The sequence below is a fragment of the Cebus imitator genome, unplaced genomic scaffold (genome assembly GCF_001604975.1).
Source record: "Cebus imitator isolate Cc_AM_T3 unplaced genomic scaffold, Cebus_imitator-1.0 Scaffold420, whole genome shotgun sequence".
Taxonomy (NCBI): Eukaryota; Metazoa; Chordata; class Mammalia; order Primates; family Cebidae; genus Cebus; species Cebus imitator.
Window position 1 is genome coordinate 278,636 of NW_016107735.1, and position 20,217 is coordinate 298,852.

The 20,217-nt window shown below is 53.9% G+C and overlaps 1 protein-coding gene and 1 long non-coding RNA gene across 2 annotated transcripts in view; one reads left to right on the top strand and one right to left on the bottom strand.

Annotated features, from left to right (window-relative positions):
• LOC119468382 overlaps positions 1-15,533 on the bottom strand; it is a 74,968-nt gene extending 59,435 nt beyond the window's left edge. Inside the window, exon 1 of the long non-coding RNA XR_005197053.1 lies at positions 15,052-15,533. This is a non-coding gene — a long non-coding RNA (uncharacterized LOC119468382). The remainder of the gene's footprint in view (positions 1-15,051) is intronic.
• Positions 15,534-15,877: 344 nt separating this feature from the next.
• Positions 15,878-18,858, top strand: POU3F1 (POU class 3 homeobox 1). Its single transcript, XM_017509724.2, has one exon. The coding sequence runs from the start codon at positions 15,925-15,927 to the stop codon at positions 17,278-17,280; it is 1,356 nt and encodes a 451-aa protein (XP_017365213.1). The 5' UTR covers positions 15,878-15,924; the 3' UTR covers positions 17,281-18,858.
• The last annotated feature ends 1,359 nt before the right edge of the window (positions 18,859-20,217 follow it).

The window sequence follows — 20,217 nt, forward strand, 5'->3', positions numbered from 1 at the left end:
GGAGAGATGAAGGGATGGATGGATGGATGGAGAGATGAAGGGATAGATGGATGGATGGATGGATGGATGGATGGATGGATGATGGATGGTTGGATAGATGGATAGACAGATGAATGGAATGACAAGTGGAGTCATGGTTTCCAGGTTAGCATAGCCCACCATACAAGACCTTCCTTTTCCTTTACCCTACCCGGAAAACCCCCTTTGCCAGGTGTATCTATTCACCAAAGACTATTGGAACTGCCAGATCCATTCCACACCTCTGAATTTTGAGCAATTTTCTATTTAGTCATTTCTGTCCCCTTTCCTCCAGAAGAGGGTGAGGCGCCCAGGTCATGGGCACAAGCTGGGTACACAGGCACAGGTGGGCAGTCAGGAGCTGAAAAGCCTGCCCTCGCTGAGGCCCCTGTCCTGAGGAAAGAACAGAAAGAGCCAGGCACGGTGCATACCTCCCTGCTGCCTCCAGCAGAGTTAGTGAAGCCACAGGGAGTGTTCGGGGACTGCCCCATCAGAAAATGGAATTTTTTATTTTCTCCCCGGCAGCAGTCTCAGCCCTGACCTGGAACATGGCTCCCTAGGCAGAATCCAAAAACAGGGCTTAAGCTATACAGAGGGGTTGGAGGGAGGCCAGGAGCTGAGTGGTACAGAGAGGACAGGGAAGGTATGACTGGGAGCCAGGCCCCTGGGAGGGGACATTCTGAGGGAGGTCTGGCTGGAGGGTACCCCACCCTTTCTAGCCTATCTATTGGGTGGCTCCCAGGAGGCTCACAGCCTGATCCGAGGCAGGTCCCAGCCAGGACAGAAAAGACCCTGCAGCAATCATGTTCTCAGAACCGCCCCACCTCACCTACTGTGGAGGTCCTGGACTTCCTGGGTGATACATACTGGGTGCCTGAGGTGGCTGAGATGGGAAGAGGGTGGAGGAATCAGAGGAAGACCAACTATCTCCCCAAACTTCCCCAACTCAATGTGGTACTGTGAAGACTAAATGAGACAATATACATAAAGAGCTTAGAAGCAGTAAGCACTCAATAAGTGTTAGCCATTGGCATCTAGGATAGTGCCTGGCACAAAGCAGGCGCTTTGTTGAAGGAATGAATGAATCCTGCCCCCGCTTAGCTCCTCTACTTCAAATACTGGAGACTTGGAGCCAGTGTTGTCTCTACAGCTACTGTGGAAGGTGGATGTATATATTAAGTTCATTCCCACCCTAGGGCCTTTGCATTTGCTCTTCCCTCTGCCAGGAGTGATTGCCCACACATTTTCACATAGTTCATTCTGTCACCTGATTTCGATCTCTGTAGCTGGAAATAAGAAAGGGCTCTGACCACTGCCTGCTGAGAGAGCTCCCCACTTCTCAAAGTTGTCTCTCCTTCTCCAGTCTAGGACCCTCACCAAGTCCATAAACACAACACAACACAACACACACACACACACACACACACACACACACACACACACACGTATAGCCAGACAATCCTGACCAGACAGCCTCAGTGTCCCTACCTGATCCAGGGCTGGTCTTGAGCCAACAGGGGCTCTGGCCTGGCAGGTGGTCCCACCCATCTGCTGATGGCCATCAGTGTCCCTGCTTGGCAAGGGCTCACTCAACCCACAGCAGAGGTCATGCTCCGTTCCCAACCATCTGCTCTCCCAACTGGCCTTGGCAAAAAACACAGTATCACGCAAACAGTAGGCTCAATGAACCAGGATTTAAGAATCCTTGATGTGCCACTTAAGAAAAAAAATACTTTTACTATTAGCCGGGCGTGGTGACACATGCCTGTAATTCAAGCTACTCAGGAAGCTAAGGCAGGAGAATTGCTTGAACCCAGGAGATGGAGGTTGTGGTGAGCTGAGATCACGCCATTGCACTCCAGAATGGACAACAAGAGGAAAACTCCATCTCAAAAAAAAAAAAACCAAAATACTTTTACTGAGCACTTACTGTGTGCCAGCCACCATGTTAAGCTGTCCACACACTTGAGCCCATTTCACTCACGAAAACAAAATGATGTTGGTTTTATCCTTATTTTACATCTAGCTAAGGCAGAATAAACTGGTCAAGTGCTTGGGCTCTGGAATGAAACAGAGCCGGATTCAAATCTAGACTCCTCCACTCACTTGCTGTGTGACCTTGGGCAAGTTACTATAGCTCTCTGATCTCTGCTTCTCCTCTATAATGAGGAGATAAGACAGCCACTGCCTGTCAGGGCCCTTGTGAAGATTAAAGGAGATAATGGATGTAAGTATCATATGGTGCCAGGCACAGAGCCTTCGCCAAGGTCGGGGCCTGCCCTTCCCTCCTTATCTCACCAGTTCTGCTGCCAAAGTTTGCAGGCTAGGACTGATATTCTCCACAGTTCCAGGCACAGGGCTGGGCACTGCCAGCACACAGAAAATTCTTGCTGATTGCCAGATTTTCTTAATTCCTGTCCCAGGCCTTGATTACAGAGAGTGCTGCCTTTCTCAGAGCATTGAAACAGAGGACTCCTGCCCTGGGCAGCTCCAGGCGTCAGGCACTCTGCAGAGACAGCCTCTGAACTCTGCCTCGTTTGGAAGCCTTTCCCACCACCATGAGTCCTAGAACCTGCACTTGGTTCCCACTCAGAAAGTGTGACCACCACCCAGGATCCTCCAAGACCATGGCCCACTGTGTCCCCACAGTCACTCGCCCCAGTGCCTGGAGCTCTGACCTGCCCTCAGCCCCTTGGCTGGACCCTGCCACATGCTAACAGACATTCCCCACTCACACCAGCTGCCCAAATCACCCTAGAATACCAGGCTCCAGTCTGCTCACTATACCCTCTCTGACTGCCAGACGCTACCCGTGGCTGCCACTTTCAACCCACCCAAGAACCCCCGTGTGCTCACATGGAGCCTGCAGCCACATCCATGCCGGCCATGCCCCTGCAGGGCCCAGAAGGCTGGCAGAAAAATCACATAGGCACTTTGACATTAATCAAAGACACTCATAAATAAATATGTGTAAATTGTATGCAAACCAAGGTAGGAATTAACATCTTTCTCTGCTGAGTCAGCATCTCAAGGCACCAGGGAGGTTGCCTGTAGCTCAGGAGATTGGGGACAAGAATGCTCAGTATCTAGGAGTCCATTGAACAGTCCCAGATTCATCACCTGAAGTTCTGTAACTTCCAAGTTTGAAGAATCAACCACCATCTGCTGATTGCCTGCTACACACCACGCATTCTCCTACATACTAGCTACTACAGGTATGAAATGAGATAGCATGTAAAGTGCTTCAAAGTGCTTACTGCTGGCACCTGTAAGAACCCAATATATGTGAGCTATGATTAACATCCTCCAGTTTAACCCTCACAATAACAATAATCATTAGTAAAACTACCATTAATAACACCAGTCATAATTGGTATCATCGATTGGGTGCTTCCTAAGCCACAAGCTCTCCATGAGTAGCAGATAATGCTGGCACTCCACCCCCATTCCTCCAGGCCCTACCATTTCGGTGTACTCCAGCCCGACTTCCAACTGCCTGCAGCTGCATCTTTGCCTGCGGGCTTCTTCTGGTCTCCAGGAGCCTGCTCTGTCCTCCCGAGGCAGGCCCAGAGTGCTGGAGAATTAACCTCCACCCCAACCCCAGAATGACTGACATGTCAGTAGATAAGTGGCCTGCCTCCCTCATCTAGCAAGTGGGGTAACTGTGAGCACTGTGTTCAACACAGGCGGCCAGCGGTCCTCAGTGGCCCAGAGCGTAACTGGCAACTTGCTCCATGAGCCTCCCTCTGTGGGTTTCCTCCCCTCCCCGACATCTCACAGGCCCACTCCCTACCAGCATCTCCTGGAATCACTTCCCTGCATGCATTCAAATCCTCATCTCGGGATCTGCTTCTGGGGAAACCCAAACATGCATATCTCATTGGACCCTCATGAGAACCCTAAGAGGTCGAAACTCACCCTTAGCAGGATGTCAGACTCCCGGCCGCGTTCTACAAGGACCTGCTAGGTGTGAGTCACCTCCGTCTTGGACCTCAGCTCTGGCTGCTCTCTCCTCTGCCACTCTGCTCCAGCAATGCCAGCCACCTCCTATTCCTTGGACATACAAGGGCACCTTGGCACCTCACAGTCTTCCCTGCCAGGACACTCCTTCCATGGCTCTCAGCATGACTGGCCCGTCTCATCCCCAAGCCTCAGCTCCCACATCACATCCTCAGAGGGGGTTTTCTCAACCACTGCATCTAGGCCTCTCCAGCAGCTCTATCATAGCATTCGACACGGTCTCTTCAAAACTCTTACTACAATCTTTAGACATCTTCTGCGAAAGTATTTGTTTCCTGTCTGATTTTCTTCCCTCCTCTTCTAAAATGTACATTCTCTGAGGACAGTGGCTTTGTCTGTCTTTTTCATGGCTATACCCTCAATGCTTGGCCCAAAAGAGGTGATCAAAAATATTAGTTGAGGCTGGGCACAATGGCTCACACCTGTAATCCCAGCACTTTGGGAAGCCAAGGAGGGTGGATCACCTGATGCCGGGAGTTCCAGACCAGCCTGGCCAACATGGTGAAAACTCGTCTCCACTAAAAATACAAAAAAAAAATTAGCTGGATGTTGTGGCAGGCGCCTATAATCCCAGCTACTTGGGAGGCTGAGGCAGAAGAATTGCTTGAACCCAGGAGGCGGAGGTTGCAGTAAACCAAGATCACACCACTGCACTCCAGCCTAGGCAATAGAGCAGGACTCCATCTCAAAATTCAAAAAAAAAAAAAAAAATTAAAGTGGAAGGACAAATTATTTGTAGACTGGGTACAGTGGCTCATGCCTATAATCCCAACACTTTGGGAGGCCCAGGTGGGAAGGTCGCTTGAGCCCAGGAGTTCAAGACCAGCCTGGGGAACCTAATGAGGTCCTGTCTCTACAAAACATTTTTGTAGAGATGCACCCCAGCTACTCAGGAGGCTCGGGGGGAGGATCACTTGAGCCCGGGAGATGGAGGCTGCAGCCAACTATGATCGTGTCACTGCACTTCAGCCTGGACAACAGAGTGAGACCCTGTCTCAAAACACACACACATACACACGCAACTATTTGTACTGTAATCCTGTGTTAAAGTTGAGAAAAGTATGGCTACTTTTCAGCAAATTGCCCCTGGTCACACAGCTGGTAAGAAGCAGCGCCTTTACTCAGCATCGGCTCTGCCTGTCTCTAAGCCCATGATCTGAACTACTGGGGTACTCTCTTTTCATTTTACAGATGGGGAAAACTGAAGCACTGGGAGGTTTGCCAGGAGCCGCAGCAGGGACTTGAGCAGGTCTCCAAGCTGTAAAACCAGCGCTCCTTCCCCTATACCTCAGGCCCCACCCAACACTCCCCCGAAACCACAGCCTAATACACAAATCCTCCTGCGGCATTCCTGAGAGAAGCTACTCTGCCTTTACTTCAATTCCTCCAGAGTCAGGGAGCTCAGTCTGTGACAAGGTGGTCCTTAGAATGGGGAACCCAAACCCTGGCTCCTTAAAATGTCCATGGCTTGATCTGAATTCTGCTCCTTCGGGTCACAAAGAGTTTATCTACTCCCTGGGGCCCAGGACAGCCCTGCAGACATGCAAGAGGCAGAAGTTACAATCTCAATGTCCATCAGTAGAGTTTAAATAAATTACAGTGCATCAACACAACAAATACTATATAGCCATTTCAAAAGGGTAAGGTGGATGAGATGTACAAAAAAAAAGACACACATCCAAAATACATTGTTAATTTAAAAACACAAATTACAGGCCAGGCACAGTGGCTAACGCCTGTAATCCCAGCACTTTGGGAGGCCGAGGCAGGTGGATCACCTGAGGTCAGGTGTTCAAGACCAGCCTGGCCAACATGGTGAAACCCCATCTCTACTAAAAATACAAAAATTGGCTGGACATGGTGGCAGGTGCCTGTAATCCCAGCTACTTGGGAGGCTGAGGCAGAAGAATTGCTTGAATCCAGGAGGCAGAGGTTGCAGTGAGCTGAGATCGTGCCACTGCACTCCAGCGTGGGCAACAGAACAACACTCCGTATCAAAAAACAAAAACAAAAAAAGTTAAAAAACACCATATACACTGGGGTTCCATCTTCTGTACATAATATATCCATAGATATCTATACAGATTACTACCTAGATAACCTTGGCAAGTTTGAGTTCAACTCTCCGAGCCTCAGTTTCTTCATTTGTAAAATGAGAATAATAGTTGCAGTTAACCCACATTGTTTTTGTAAAGGTGCAAGGCGTAAACTCTGGTAGAAGAACTTAGCACAGTACCTGCACTTCATAAGCCCTCGATAAACCTAAACCACTATTATTAAGTACTGTGTGTCCGCACAAACAAGTTCTGGAAAGACAGAGCCAACAGGAGTAGTTATGAGGAGTGAGGCAGAGAGCCGGATGGAGGACTTCCATTTTCTATCTTGTATACTATGTTTCTAGTGTTTACAAATGAGCTTGTATTGTTTTTATCATCGGCAAAAACCATAGAGATATTCCTATTTGGTGGAATAAAAACCACAACAGCAGAGACCATGTCCTCGGGACATTCAGTTCTCAGCTACCTTGTCACAGTTCCACATGGCCCCCTACTCTGGTCTCTGTTCCCATACACATTCCTAGGGATCCGTGTCCCTCCGAAGCTGGTCAGGTGCCAGGATGTCCTGACCAGTGAGAGCAGCTTGCTCTGGACACAGCATTGATACTGATAACACTTTTTGTGACTCTCCCTCTCTGGCAAGACAAACATACCTAGGACCCCTTTAACCTCTCCATTCGAGCTAAGCCAGGCCTCTGTTCTTCTAGCTGCCCTCGAGGAGCTGGGTTTGGACCCAGGTCAAGGTCCTGACATTTGCCCAACACAGTCCTCCTTATTAGACTTAGTCCCATCCCTGCAGCCCGCGGAGAAGCTATTATGTCTGGATTCATTGCTGCCCCCTGACCTTCACTGCACTGTCCCGCTCCTGTCAGCAGCAAATGCATCGAGTCCTACCAGCCTATATATCTTCATCTTGGTCACAGATAAAGAATCTTGGGCAGGACACAGCTTCATCAGGCTCTTGTCCAAGGCATTCTGGGTCCATTACCCAGCCCCTTTGACTACAGTCAACCCACCAGGTATGAAAAAGACATGCCTTCTTCTCTGAAGCCCATTTCTTCTGAGGCTGAAAACCAGTGTCTATAGTATCCCTTTTATCCCCCCATTTTAAAAAAAGAAGGAAATGAGATCACAGCGGCATAACTTGTGGTCCTTCAGCAGGCATTCTTTATTGGTGCCTACTATGGACCGGGAATTGAGCTGGGTGCTGGGGGACAGAGATGAAGCAGATCCAGACCCAGAGCCCCAGAGATCACAGCCCCGTGGGAGACACAGACACACGAAGAATTAATGACAGTACAGGTCTGTACAGGCTAATGCACAAATAGACTGCAGAAGCAGGACAGAGGCTGTGGCTTAGTCTAGAGGGAAAAACTTCCCAGGGCTGGTGAAGCTTGTGCTGGGATTTGAAGGATGTAAAGCAGAGACAGTGGACGTTCCAAGGACAGAGAACCATCTGGGCGGAGATAAGGGGTCTTAGAAGGGCCCGGTGTGTCTGCAGGAACAGAGATCAGCGTGGCTGGATTCAGAGGGTCGGCAGAGGTAGGATTACCAGGGACTTTGGGCCTGATGATGTATATAACAGGGAACAATAGAAGGGTCCTCGGGAGCCAAGTGCCAAATGACATGTCCAAGTTGTGTCTTAGTGGGAACACTGTGACCTGACTCAAGTATCTGGATGAGGGATTGGAGGGAGGGAGAATCATCCTAGACCAGTCACCAGATTTTAGAACCTATCAATCCCCTCATGTGTTCTTTTGACTTTGGTTTCCCAGAGCCACTGGGGTGTAGGCTTTGGCCAGTGCTCGAGGTACCCAGAGCAACCAGGCCACTGGGCCTACAATGGAAGGTAAACTGAGGCATTCCACCTACAATCCCTTTCCCCAGTGGAAAGGAGAACAGGGACATGAGCCCTGCACACACTCTGTTTAGCCACAAACCAAAGTTGAGACTCAGGAGTGATTTTATCTGTGATGACAAGTGCATCCCTGGGCTCAGGCAGGTATTGTTACAGGCCCAGCAGTCGTCCCCAGGTTAAACACACATCCAGGGCTCAGACATTGCCCCCAGGCCAGGAGGATGATGTACCAAGCCCAGACAGATGTTGTGCCAGGTTCAAACACATGTCCTGAGCCCAGACAGAAGCTGTCCCGGGGCCAGATAATGTGCTGGGCTCAGCCAGGTGTTCCAGCCTCAAACAGATGTTGTCTCCAGCCTAGGCAGATGCTACCTTAAGCTCAGACAGATGTCTGCCACCAGAGATATATAAAGATGCTGAGAGGTCCCTGGGAAAATATAATTCCTAAATCCTCCTTTACCACTTCCACCCTCCACCTGCTACCCCCAGGAAAGCTGAGAAAGGTCAGCAATGAGCCCAGCCAACTCTCCCAAGACCTTCCCACCTTGCAAAAGCCAAGTAAGTAGTTGTATCATTCTGTTCTTCCCCCGACTCCAGGCTAGACTACTACATGGAGGGGAGGGAGAGACATACAGTGGGATGATGAATGAGGCACATGTACAGATGTACAGAGTACCTGGGCCATCTGGGGAGTAGTGGACAGTGATGCCCAGGCTAGCCAAGCTGACTATATTGGGAGAGGGAGATGCGGTAGGTTAGAAGAAAATGTGGGTTAATGTAAGGACCGGGCCCATTAAATCCCACCTCAAACCTCCCACTCTGTGACTAGAGGGGAAAGGAAAGTCCTGTGACCTCATCCCTATACACACATGCTCTGCTCAACACCCAGGGAATATGATTACTGGGTCATGTGAAGGTAATTACTACTCCAAAGCTGGGCTGCATTAAGCTAGGGAGAAAGAGAGGACCAAGGAGGCTGATCCAATGTGAACAGAGAATGGGAAGATGGTCCCATTTATCAGCTTGACCCTGGCTGGAATAACTTCCTTCCCCAAGATCCCTCACAGGAGCGTCCAGGACCTGACAGCTTCCTGATAGGAGAAGCCAAATCGCTCTTGTCCCTATTGGAAGCTAGAGTTATGTGTCCTGTGGCTATGCAGAGGTCAAGTTTCAGGAACTGTGGGTGTTGGAGGTTCCTGAGCCATGGGGTGGAGGAGGCAGCCATTATACTTGGGACTGGGGAGTAAAAGGTGTTAACAGTGAGAGCCTGACCTCCTCCATCTGCCCTGAGAGGTCTCCCACTTGGTTTCAGACTGAGTCTCTTCAAGAGGAGAGTTCCCCAAGCCAACAGGCAGCTAGCTCATGAATATGTAAATCAACCTTGAGCCACACACACCCCCAGCAGGTGCTGGTTGGGACTTCCCTCCTTTCTACCTTCTTCTTCTAGGGAGCTACCCTGAGGCTGAGGGTGAGATGTGGTCTCCCACCAGAGGGGATGTACTCACACACACAATAAAACAGTATCCCAAAAACATACTCTCAAATGCAATTACTGACACAATCACAAACCAAGTGTCTGACACTAATACAAACCAAGCAAAAGCACCCTAACACAAGCACATGAATACTTATGGGCATCTATAAAATGGAAACACACGAATTCATGCAAGCATGCTAACATAAAGTCCGCATATATACAAGCACACCAAGCCACCTACACACTATTATAAACATCATAACACCCATAATCTCAAGGAAACGGCCCTCCCTTCCTCCCACCCCACCCAAACGGCCTTAGTACCACCCTTCAATTGGACAACAAAGTCAACCCAGACTCAGAAAGGCATCTCACTCTTCTAATGATGGTGACGAAGACTTAAATTATCATTCTCTGCCCCCACCCTACCCTGTGGTGGTGAATTTTGCAGCCACCCAGATAAAAAGTATGTTTAAAAAAAAGAAAGAAAGAGACTGAAGCGTAGCCCCAGCCTTTCAGAGTGATTAATCCCTGCTAATGATTTACCGATTTGCAGAGAGCGTGTTCTGCATAACCGGATTGCGGGCATTAACACCAGCTCAAAGGCTGACATTCTGCTAAAAATGAAAGTAAATTTCAAGAGCAATTGACCACCCCTAATTTGAATATTCTACTGACACACTGGGAGGACCCCTACCCACACCCATAAGCTTAGAGGCTGAGGCAGAAAAGGAAAATACAAGGGAAGATTCATCTCAAAGAGATACTTCAGCTTCCGTCCCTCCTTCCCTTCACCAAGACCTGAGACTTAAATAAGTTAGATCGCTCCTTTCTCTTCTGCCAAAGGCAGCAACAGCCCTGATACTAATCCTCTCCTCTGCCTTGGGCTCTAAGATCACAGGAAGGACAGAAGAATTGGACACCTGGAGGGGCTGAGATTAGAGGGAAAGAGGAAGGGGCTTTGAGGGCTCAGAAGGTTGAGCTCATTCTATGTGGGGAGAGCTTTAGGATGATGGCAAGCACTATGAATCTGTCTAGCCAGCACCTACCCTCGCCAAGGTAGTGACCCTGGCGCCCTCCTAAGACTAGGGATTTATGACAGCCAGGACCCTGCCAGACTCTTCCAGTCAAAACCACATTCCAGCTCAGAATGAGCGGGCAGCAAGCCCCAGTGGGCGTGGTCCCTCCTCACACTCTTTAGCAAGAACTGGTTAGGGGAGCAGGCAGGTTCCACTCCTGCTCACACAGCCTCTTACTCACCCCAGATGGCCGGCCAGAGAGGGAAATCAAACCACACTTTCCCTTTCCAAGTTTCCTTCAAGCAGTGATCCCACCCCCAACTTCTCAAGCAGCCAACAGAGACCATATTGCCCAGCTCTCAAATGAGGATACAGAGGGTCACAGAAGTTAGGAGGCTGACACTGGCCCAATAGGAGCCCTGAGTCAGGGCCAAGATGGAACCCACGACCCTTGACTGCCAAGCCAGATCGCTCTGAAAAGGCAAGATCCAGGGCATAAGGAGACTGGCAGGAGGGAAAGGAAGTGGCCCATGAGTGCTGCGCCGGTCCAGCCAGCCTCAGCGTCTCAAAGCCCATACATGCAGGAGGCACCCTGAGATACACAGCCCATCCGGCAGCACTTCCCATGGGCCCCATCTCTCTTCTTTTCTTCTTCTCTGCATTCCTGACTTGTGAGGAATCCACGTGGAACATACTGGAGCCTGTCTTCCCCCAGCACTGAAAAGGCCTGAGGTCTGAAACTGCACCTGCTCGCAGCCCGTCCTGGACTCCTCAGCAACTGATCTATTCGCAGAAGAGAGCTCAGAGGCTCAGAAACCAAAGGGGGAAAGCTGCCTGCAGGAGATGCGGAGCAAGGCTGTTCCTCTTTCTCCTTCCCAAAGCTGTGCTCGGTGTGCCATTGTTAGCCCCCCTGTCATCTGGGATGTGTGTCTGGAATACTGCCCTGCATACGTGGCCGCCAGGGTGCTGATGGCGACTGCCTCGTGAGTATAGTTGTATTCTAGGGCCCACGTCTGTAACCCAGAGCTTTGCAGAAAGAGTATAAGAAGCTGGAGATTGTGTAGCCTGCCCTTCATCCCTGCAGAGCCTCCCTCCCACTCCCAGCCCCCCACAGCCCCCGGCTCAGAGACCCCCCACAGTGAGGGCCCCATCTGCTGGAGGCTCGGTGACCTGTATCAAATGAGCAGGCGCTCGGTCACACTCCAGAGCCTGGAGGAGGCCTCTGTGCTCTGGGAAAGCCCAAGCAGATCCTGCCTGGGGGCGGGCTGGGCAGAGGCCCCGCTGGGGAGGGAGGCCCGGGAGCCTCTGAAACTGGCGGCGGCCTGGCTGGGAGCTGCCCTCCACAGACAAGGAGAGTGGGAAAAAATATGAAAAGAAAAGCCTTCCCTGTTTCCCTGGGACTAGCGCCACAATCAAACCACGCAGACCAAACTCTGGATTGGACACAGCCCCTTCCTCTGCTTTCCGATCCCCTGCGCGGAGCTGTATTTCTTACAGGGTGTGGGTGGATATGTCTGTGTGTCTCTGTGATGTGTGGGGCGAGCCTCTTTGTATCTGTGCATCTGGGTGAGAGGGTGTGCATGGCTGGCTCCGTGTGCTCATGTATGTGAATATGACGGTGTGCCTATGTGTGTGACTTGGCACGCCAGCTAAGAGTCTTCTTGTTTGTGGCCCCAAGAGCCTGTAGGTTTCGTGTATCTCTGTGTCAGCAAAGCAGTGCCTACTTGAGCCTATTTCAGCCTATGTGTGGGTTCTGTGTATCTCCCTGTTTAGACACATGCCTGTATTTACCACTGGGTGTTGCTTTGTGTGACTATGAATATTCCACCTAATGGTGTGAGTCTGTGTGTTCCTATTGTGAATCTGTATGTTCAGTCCTGTGCTAAATTGCATGGTTGTATCTGTGTGTGTGTGTGTGTGTGTGTGTGTGTGTGCACACCTGTTCTCATGTCCACACCACTCTGTGTCTACATGGATCAGGTGGGTGTCTGACCTCTGTGTGTATACCTACCTATGTGTTGTGGGTCTGAGGGTGAGGGCCTGAGAAGGTGGTGCTCCAGGAGGAAGGGGCTGCTCAGCTGCAGGTGTTTCTGCCAGTGGCCATATCTTGGCCCTAGTGTCCCAAACAGAATCTTGAGAAGAATGTCAAGACTTCAGGGGGGAAACTTAACTCTAATACGAGAAAATTCTGACTCAAGACCAAACCCATATCCTTTTAGAAGGTCTAAAATTTCCAAAGCAGAGAAAGGAATTTTATCTTCCCTACTTCAAACTGCTTCCCACCCCAGGGCAGCATCTAACATCTAAAGGGCACCTAAATTGGATGCCTTATTTCATTTGTGGAGCCTCAGAGCAGCCCCGAGAAGCAGGCATCATTGTTCTCACTGTAAGATGCACAAACTTAAGCTCCAAGAGGCAATGTAGCTCACACAGTCACAGGGCTGCTAAAGGGTGTGATGGGACTGGGACTTTGATTTGCTGGGTGACAAGCTGATAATCTAGAAGCCTGGCTACTGCTTTGCTGCCAATGCCCCTCAATTCAGCACAGACCTGGGAAGATGGATTCAGGAGCCCTGGCAGGCCCTGGCCTGCCCTTGAGACCTACTAAAAACAGGGCTGTGGGCTCTCTTTGCTGTGCCAGCCAAAGCTGCTGCCTCCACAGGCCCCCATCCCATGGTAATGGGGAGAATGGTGAGTGGAAACTCACAGGTCCTGTGCCATTGGACAAATCTTGGGTCCCTTATCTAGGCAATGAAGATAATCTCAGTGCTCTCTCACAGGGCTGAGAGGTACAGTAAAATCATAGATGTTAAAGTACTTGTTAAAACACCGTGCCTGTATGCATACCTATGTAACAAACCTGCACATTCTGCACATGTATCCCAGAACTTGAAGTATAATTAAAACAAACAAAAAAAAAAAAAAAAAACACGGTGCCTGTTGGTCATTGTTCTTCCAGCCTCAGTGGCAATTCCAAAGGCTGGACATTGAAACCTCTGTCCACTGTCCAGACATTTCCCCTCCTCCAACAGGAACTGAGACAGATTACAGAATCACTGACCATGAAAGTGAGAAATGCCAGAGAGGTCAACTGGTCCAAACCTCTGCAATCCCATGCTATAGGTGAAGAAACTGAGATTTAGTTGGAGAGGGGAATGCCTTGCCCCCTCACTGAATAGCAACAACAGAAACAACCAGAGTAAGCACCCATCTGAGAGCTTTATACCCCCATTGCCTCACACCACTATCTGACCTACCTTGGTGAGACAGCTGGGCTGCTTATATTACTGTTATTCCCAACTTACAGGAAGGAAAACCCAGAGCTAGGAAGAGTGGATCAGAGTTACTCCTGCCCAGGAAGATGACGGCAGCTCCAGGTTGAAAGCCCAAGCTTCAATATCACACAGGCCTGGTTAGAGCTGGCATGAGAGGGGACTTCACTGCAGGATTCCCAGCCTACCTCCTACCTCCTGGGCCTGGGAAAGGGGGCAGGAAGGTGAAGGGCCTGGGTTGTCTCAAGGTGACCATTTCCTGGGCCAGAGTCCAGGAAAGCCCAGTATCTCTAGCTGGATTCAGACACAGAACTCCATCACAGCTCTTACAGGTAGGGTGGGACCATGGAGCCTGCTCAGGACAGTGACCAATGGCCAGACAAGGGCCCTGCTCTGTCCCACTCCTTCCCTGTTCGGTCCTAGGCAATTCAGGGCTCACATGATCAAAGTCAGTGCCCAGGGTGACCCCTGTCACTGTCAACTCTGTCCCAGCCACCCTGGATCGTTCCAATGCCATCTGCCACCTGAGCCCCCAGTACCTTTTTTCGCACACTGAGGCTTTATTCCACAGACCTGACTTGCTCAGTGGGCCCCTGGCTGGGCCCCCAGCTCAGTTCTGTGATCTGGGACCCCGGGGCCCTGTAAGCTATAAATCCACTTGAGGCAAGATCCAGGAGAGAAAAGTGGGAAGACTGGCAGCTGAAGACTCCCTGGGACCCAAGCCTCAGTGTAGGGTAGAGGAGAGAACACACAGCTCAGTCCCCTCAGCCTGGGGCCCAAGGTCGGGTAAGGAGGCACAGAGGAACTGCAGTGAGGTCCAGCTCCACTCAAGATCCTTCAGGGGGTCCTCAAGGGCTGGGGCGTGAAGAGGTAGCTGAATTCCACTGCCCACCTTTCCAACAAGGTCTCCTTCATCTCAATTCCCTTTTCAGAAGCTCCAGGCAAGTCCGGGGAAACTCCAGCCCGGGGCTCCTGGCGAGGCTGGACAGCTCCCGGCCTGCATGCCGGATTTCTGGAGTGCCCGCGGTCCTTCCCTGAGTCCAAACTTCTCTCCTCTCCCGGGGGTGGCCCCACCATGACCACAGCCGATGAGCCGTTCAAGCTGGGAGGAGCGAGAAGGCTGCAACGGAGCAGGTCGGATACCCCTGGGCCCAATGTCCACCCCTCACTAGCGCCCTCGCCAGCAGCGTTTTCCCCGGAGCCACAGTCTCCACCTCGAGGTCTTCTCCTTCCGGAACCTCGGAGCGGGGCCGGGTACCGGGGGCTCGCGTAGGACTGTAGAACCGCTGCCGCCCGCCGCCCCAGCCCCAGCCGCCCGCGCGGTACTCACCTGTGCCGCAGTGCCGGGGAGAAGGGGTGCCGCCGCGAGGCGTGAAGCCCGAGTCCGTCCGACTCCGGCCGCGCAGGACGCGCTCTCAGGGCAGCTGAGGTTGGCGGAGTTGCGACGCTGGGACTACAGGGAGGAGAAGGAAAGACCGGGCAGACGCGCCGAGGAGCGCCCTGTGCACGCTGGCAGCCGCGGGAGGAGAGGCGGGCGGGCGGGCGCGGTGAGCAGTCGCGCCAGAACCGAGCCGGGAATCCGCGCCGCCTCCCGCTCGCAGCCGCCAGGACCCGCGGGAATCCTGGTCCGCCGGCAGCGGTACTGCGGAGGGAGGGGCGCGGGGCTGAGCCGCTTCTCGGAGCCCGAGCGCCTCCCGGAGCCCGCAATCCCGGCTGCCCGGGCGGGATGCGGGCGGGAATTCAACTCGCGTGGAATGTGGGACCGACCGGGCTCGGAGTCTCCAGCGCTGGGGGAAAGCTGGGCCCACACAGCCAGGACGAGAGGGGGTGCGGTCCCAGGGCCACCCCCGCGCCACTCCCCACGTGGCGGCCGCGCCCCCGGGGCGTGAGTGTGTACGCGGACTGTAGGGGGGCCGTGAATGAAGCCCCAGCGGCCAATCAGCACGGCCGGCGCGCGGGACCCCGGGAGCGACGCCCAATGGAGAGCTCTGGGCGGCCGGGCCGGGCTGCGGGAGGGAGCGGGGGGCGGGGGCCGGGGCCGGGGGGCGGGAGGCGGCTCCGCGGGCAGCCAATGGGCGGCGGGCGGGGTGGGGCTCCAGAGCGCCAAGCGGGTCGGGTCTTTAAGCCGGCGGAGCGAGGCGGCGGGGCCCGCAGACGGAGCGGAGCGGCGGCGGCGGCGGCGCGGCGCAGGGCGCGGGGCGGCATGGCCACCACCGCGCAGTACCTGCCGCGGGGCCCCGGTGGCGGAGCCGGGGGCACCGGGCCGCTGATGCACCCGGACGCTGCGGCGGCAGCGGCGGCGGCGGCGGCCGCCGAGCGACTGCACGCAGGGGCCGCGTACCGCGAAGTGCAGAAGCTGATGCACCACGAGTGGCTGGGCGCGGGCGCGGGCCACCCCGTGGGCCTAGCGCACCCCCAGTGGCTACCCACCGGAGGAGGCGGCGGCGGCGACTGGGCCGGCGGCCCGCACCTAGAACACGGCAAGGCAGGCGGCGGCGGCACCGGCCGAGCCGACGACAGCGGCGGCGGCGGAGGTTTCCACGCGCGCCTGGTGCACCAGGGGGCGGCCCACGCGGGCGCGGCATGGGCGCAGGGCAGCACGGCGCACCACTTGGGCCCAGCCATGTCGCCGTCGCCCGGGGCCGGCGGGGGCCACCAGCCTCAGCCGCTCGGGCTGTACGCGCAGGCGGCCTACCCGGGGGGCGGTGGCGGCGGCCTGGCCGGGATGCTGGCGGCGGGCGGTGGCGGCGCGGGGCCGGGCCTGCACCACGCGCTGCACGAGGACGGCCACGAGGCGCAGCTGGAGCCGTCGCCGCCGCCTCATCTGGGCGCCCACGGACACGCACACGGACATGCACACGCGGGCGGCCTGCACGCGGCGGCGGCACACCTGCACCCGGGCGCGGGCGGCGGCGGCTCGTCGGTGGGCGAGCACTCGGACGAGGATGCGCCCAGCTCGGACGACCTGGAGCAGTTCGCCAAGCAGTTCAAGCAGCGGCGCATCAAGCTGGGCTTCACGCAGGCCGACGTGGGGCTGGCGCTGGGCACGCTCTACGGTAACGTGTTCTCGCAGACCACCATCTGCCGCTTCGAGGCCCTGCAGCTGAGCTTCAAGAACATGTGCAAGCTCAAGCCGCTGCTCAACAAGTGGCTGGAGGAGACCGACTCGTCCAGCGGCAGCCCCACCAACCTGGACAAGATCGCGGCGCAGGGCCGCAAGCGCAAGAAGCGCACGTCCATCGAGGTAGGGGTCAAAGGCGCGCTCGAGAGCCACTTTCTCAAGTGCCCCAAGCCCTCGGCGCACGAGATCACCGGCTTGGCCGACAGCCTACAGCTGGAGAAGGAGGTGGTGCGCGTCTGGTTCTGCAACCGGCGGCAGAAGGAGAAGCGCATGACCCCTGCGGCCGGCGCGGGCCACCCGCCCATGGACGATGTTTACGCGCCTGGGGAGCTAGGGCCCAGCGGGGGCGGCGCATCGCCACCCTCGGCGCCCCCGCCGCCCCCGCCGGCGGCGCTGCATCACCACCACCACCACACACTGCCCGGCTCTGTGCAGTGACCCCGCGGGCCGGACCCCCGCCGGCGCGCTGCAGGGCGCGGGCGCGCAGCCCGCCCGCGCGGCCTGGACTCTTTTTGTTCGGTTGCTTTGGATTTTACAAAAAAAGAAAAAAAGCCCAGAAACTTTCGAACAAAACCAAACACCCGGACGACCCTCTCCGGTGAGCGGCGAAGACGGCCAGTAGGCTGCGTCGCCCGAGCCCCGGGAGAGAGGAGCGAAGATCCGGAACTCGCCAACTCACCCCGGGCATCCTGCCCGTCGCCTGCTCTCTGCCCCCATCCCCTCGACGACCCCCGCCCCTGCCCCCCGGGCTGTTCGGGGCCGGATCCCGGCAGCGGCCTCCCCAAAGCGACAGGTAACGCGGTGCGGGGTTAGGGATTCCCCGGGAGAGAGGACGAAGCGAGGAGAGTTCTCCATCCCCTCTCCCGGCGTGGACTCCTGAGCCTGCGGGTCCAGGGTGGGGGGGGCTGTCACTTTATTCGCTAGAAGCCTCTTCTCTCCTATAAGGATGCGCCCCACCCCCTTTTCCCCTTTCTCCGGGCTTGGTTTTTTACGGTTTTTATTTATTCGTGGAGCCTCTCGGCTCCTGGGGTCCTTCTAACTCCGCCCGCGCCCTTAATTTAAATCGCTGTATACTGTATTTATCGGGGCCCCGGAGGGGAGGTCGCGAGAGCCGCGTCTGTGTATAAAAGCAGGAAATAGCCAAAGCTTTAATCTAGCCTAATTTATTTTTCCCTTTATCTTTGCCTACCCTCCCCTCAAAAAAAAGAAAAAAAAAGAAAAAAAAGAAAAAAAAAAACCTAACAAAAAAAATTTCGAGTGTTCATTTTTCGTTTCGTTTCATCCGAGCCCCGGCTTGGTTCCCGGCCACGCGAGAGGGGTCTGCGCTCCCACACACCCAGATGGGAAGGGACTTCTGCCCTGCTGCAGACCGACCGCCGCACGGCAGGGGCCCCTGCTCCCCGCGGGGCCCTGCCCTCCTGGCCACACCAAACGAAACTTGGAAAAGTTGGAGAGATTTTTTTTTTAACCAGCTGTAGAAATAAGCCGTTCCCTGAGAACCCTCCGCCTGATTCCCTGCAGCTTCCCTCTGCTCCCTTTCCAGCCCGCCGGGATGCGGGATGCCAGGGGAGGCTGGGAGAAACATTCCCCAACTTTGGTGAGGTGGGAACCATGTAAATATGTGAGATATGTACACACTGGCGGGGAGAAGAAACATTTTGTGCTTGGTTTTTATTTTTGGTTTTCCGGGTTACCCTTCCTTCCTACCCTAAAGGATTTTGTACACTGACTAATCCGAAAAAGATATTTTAATATGATTTCCGAATTTCTGACCCATCTCTATTTATTTTCTGGATGTGTTTGGAGCTTCCCCTTTCTCCATTTCTTTTTCTGTTTGTTAAGGTTTGAATTTAAATTTTGTTATTTTATTTTTATTATTTTTGAAACAATGTTTCGGTGCATTCTCTTTGTATCTTTATTGCAAAAAACAAAAATAATAATGTAGACTGGGAAGTTCCCTTTATATTTATGTTATAGTAAATATTTTATTACTCACATAAACATGTACCCCAGGGCTGTGTCCTGTCCTCTTTACTGCTAGGGCTTGGTGGGTTTGGGGGTGAAGTGATGGCATACCCTGCTTCACCTCCCTAAAGTTCTGATCTGGCTAAGAGAGATCTTGGAGGAAGATGACTGTGCAGACCTAGATGGATATCAGGCCGTGGGCAACAGTTGGGCCCCTGCCTCATGCCCATCAGTTTAGGGAAGATGAAGCCACTTCATGTCCCCCTGCTGTAGACAGACTCTCCTAGACCAAACCAGGGCCTGGGACAGTGAGCCAAAGACACCACATGGAATTCGGGTCAGCCATCACTCATGCACAACTCGACTGCTCTTCTGGGCCAAGAAAGAAGCCCACCTCGGCCTGGGTCACCAGCCTAGAATCTATAATTCCCCACCTGACACCTCAACCCCCAACTTTCATTTCACCTTGCACTCTATATGAGGGGTCTGGGCCAACTTCACTATTCCGGGTCCTAGGGCACCTGGCAGCCTGGTCAGGCCCCACCATCCTACTCTCCAGCAGGCTCTCCACTCAAAAACAAATGGTGCCCAAGCCTCCCTGGATCCACTGGAAGTTCTAACAGCTTAGATAGAGGTCGGTTTTGTGGTCCTGTATGAGCTGGGTCAGCCTGGGGAGGGAGCCCTGCCAATTTGCTTGGGCAAAGCCAGTCCTACTTCTCTGCAAAAACCACTACCCCAGCTTTCTCTTGGGGAGAAGTGGAGGCATGGGCAACTGTGCCACCAGAAAGACCTGATGTCTCCTCTCCAAGCGTGGGTACCCAAGACTGCTGTAGGGAGTGCAGCGGAGAGCATAGACATTCTCAGATGCTGTCTTCTGGAGCGAGTCAGGATGTCTGGGGGCAGATCTGGCTCCAGGAGCAGAACCCCAGACTACCTGTGTTCCAGTCACAACCTTATTTTCTCCTTTAAAACAACTGTTCTTAAAAACACTAATAAAAGAGCTCTTCCTGCTCCCTCCGTAAACGAGGTTCTTTTCCCCTTTCAGGAGAAGCCACATGCAATTTCTCTCCCTCTTTGTGAAGCCAAAGCTTGAAGGCATAATCTCTTAGCTGGGGAGAAAGTTGTCCCTAGTGAAGGGATATGTGGGGCCCCTCCTGAAAGGAAGCTGCCCGTGTCCAGGACTGTGAGAGGCCTGGCCTCCAGCCGACGGCGTCAGGGGTGTCCAGAGAGGTGTCCACAGGGCCCCAAGTTGGTGCTCTCTCACGGGCTGGGGCCTCAGGATGACTGTGCCATACTGGGAGTTTCTGGTGACTTTCTGTGCTCGGCCCTCACTCTTGGAGGGGATTGTCTCTGCAAGCACAAATGCTGCCTCAGTTTCCAGAGCCCCAGCCTCTCACTCCTTTGCTCCGT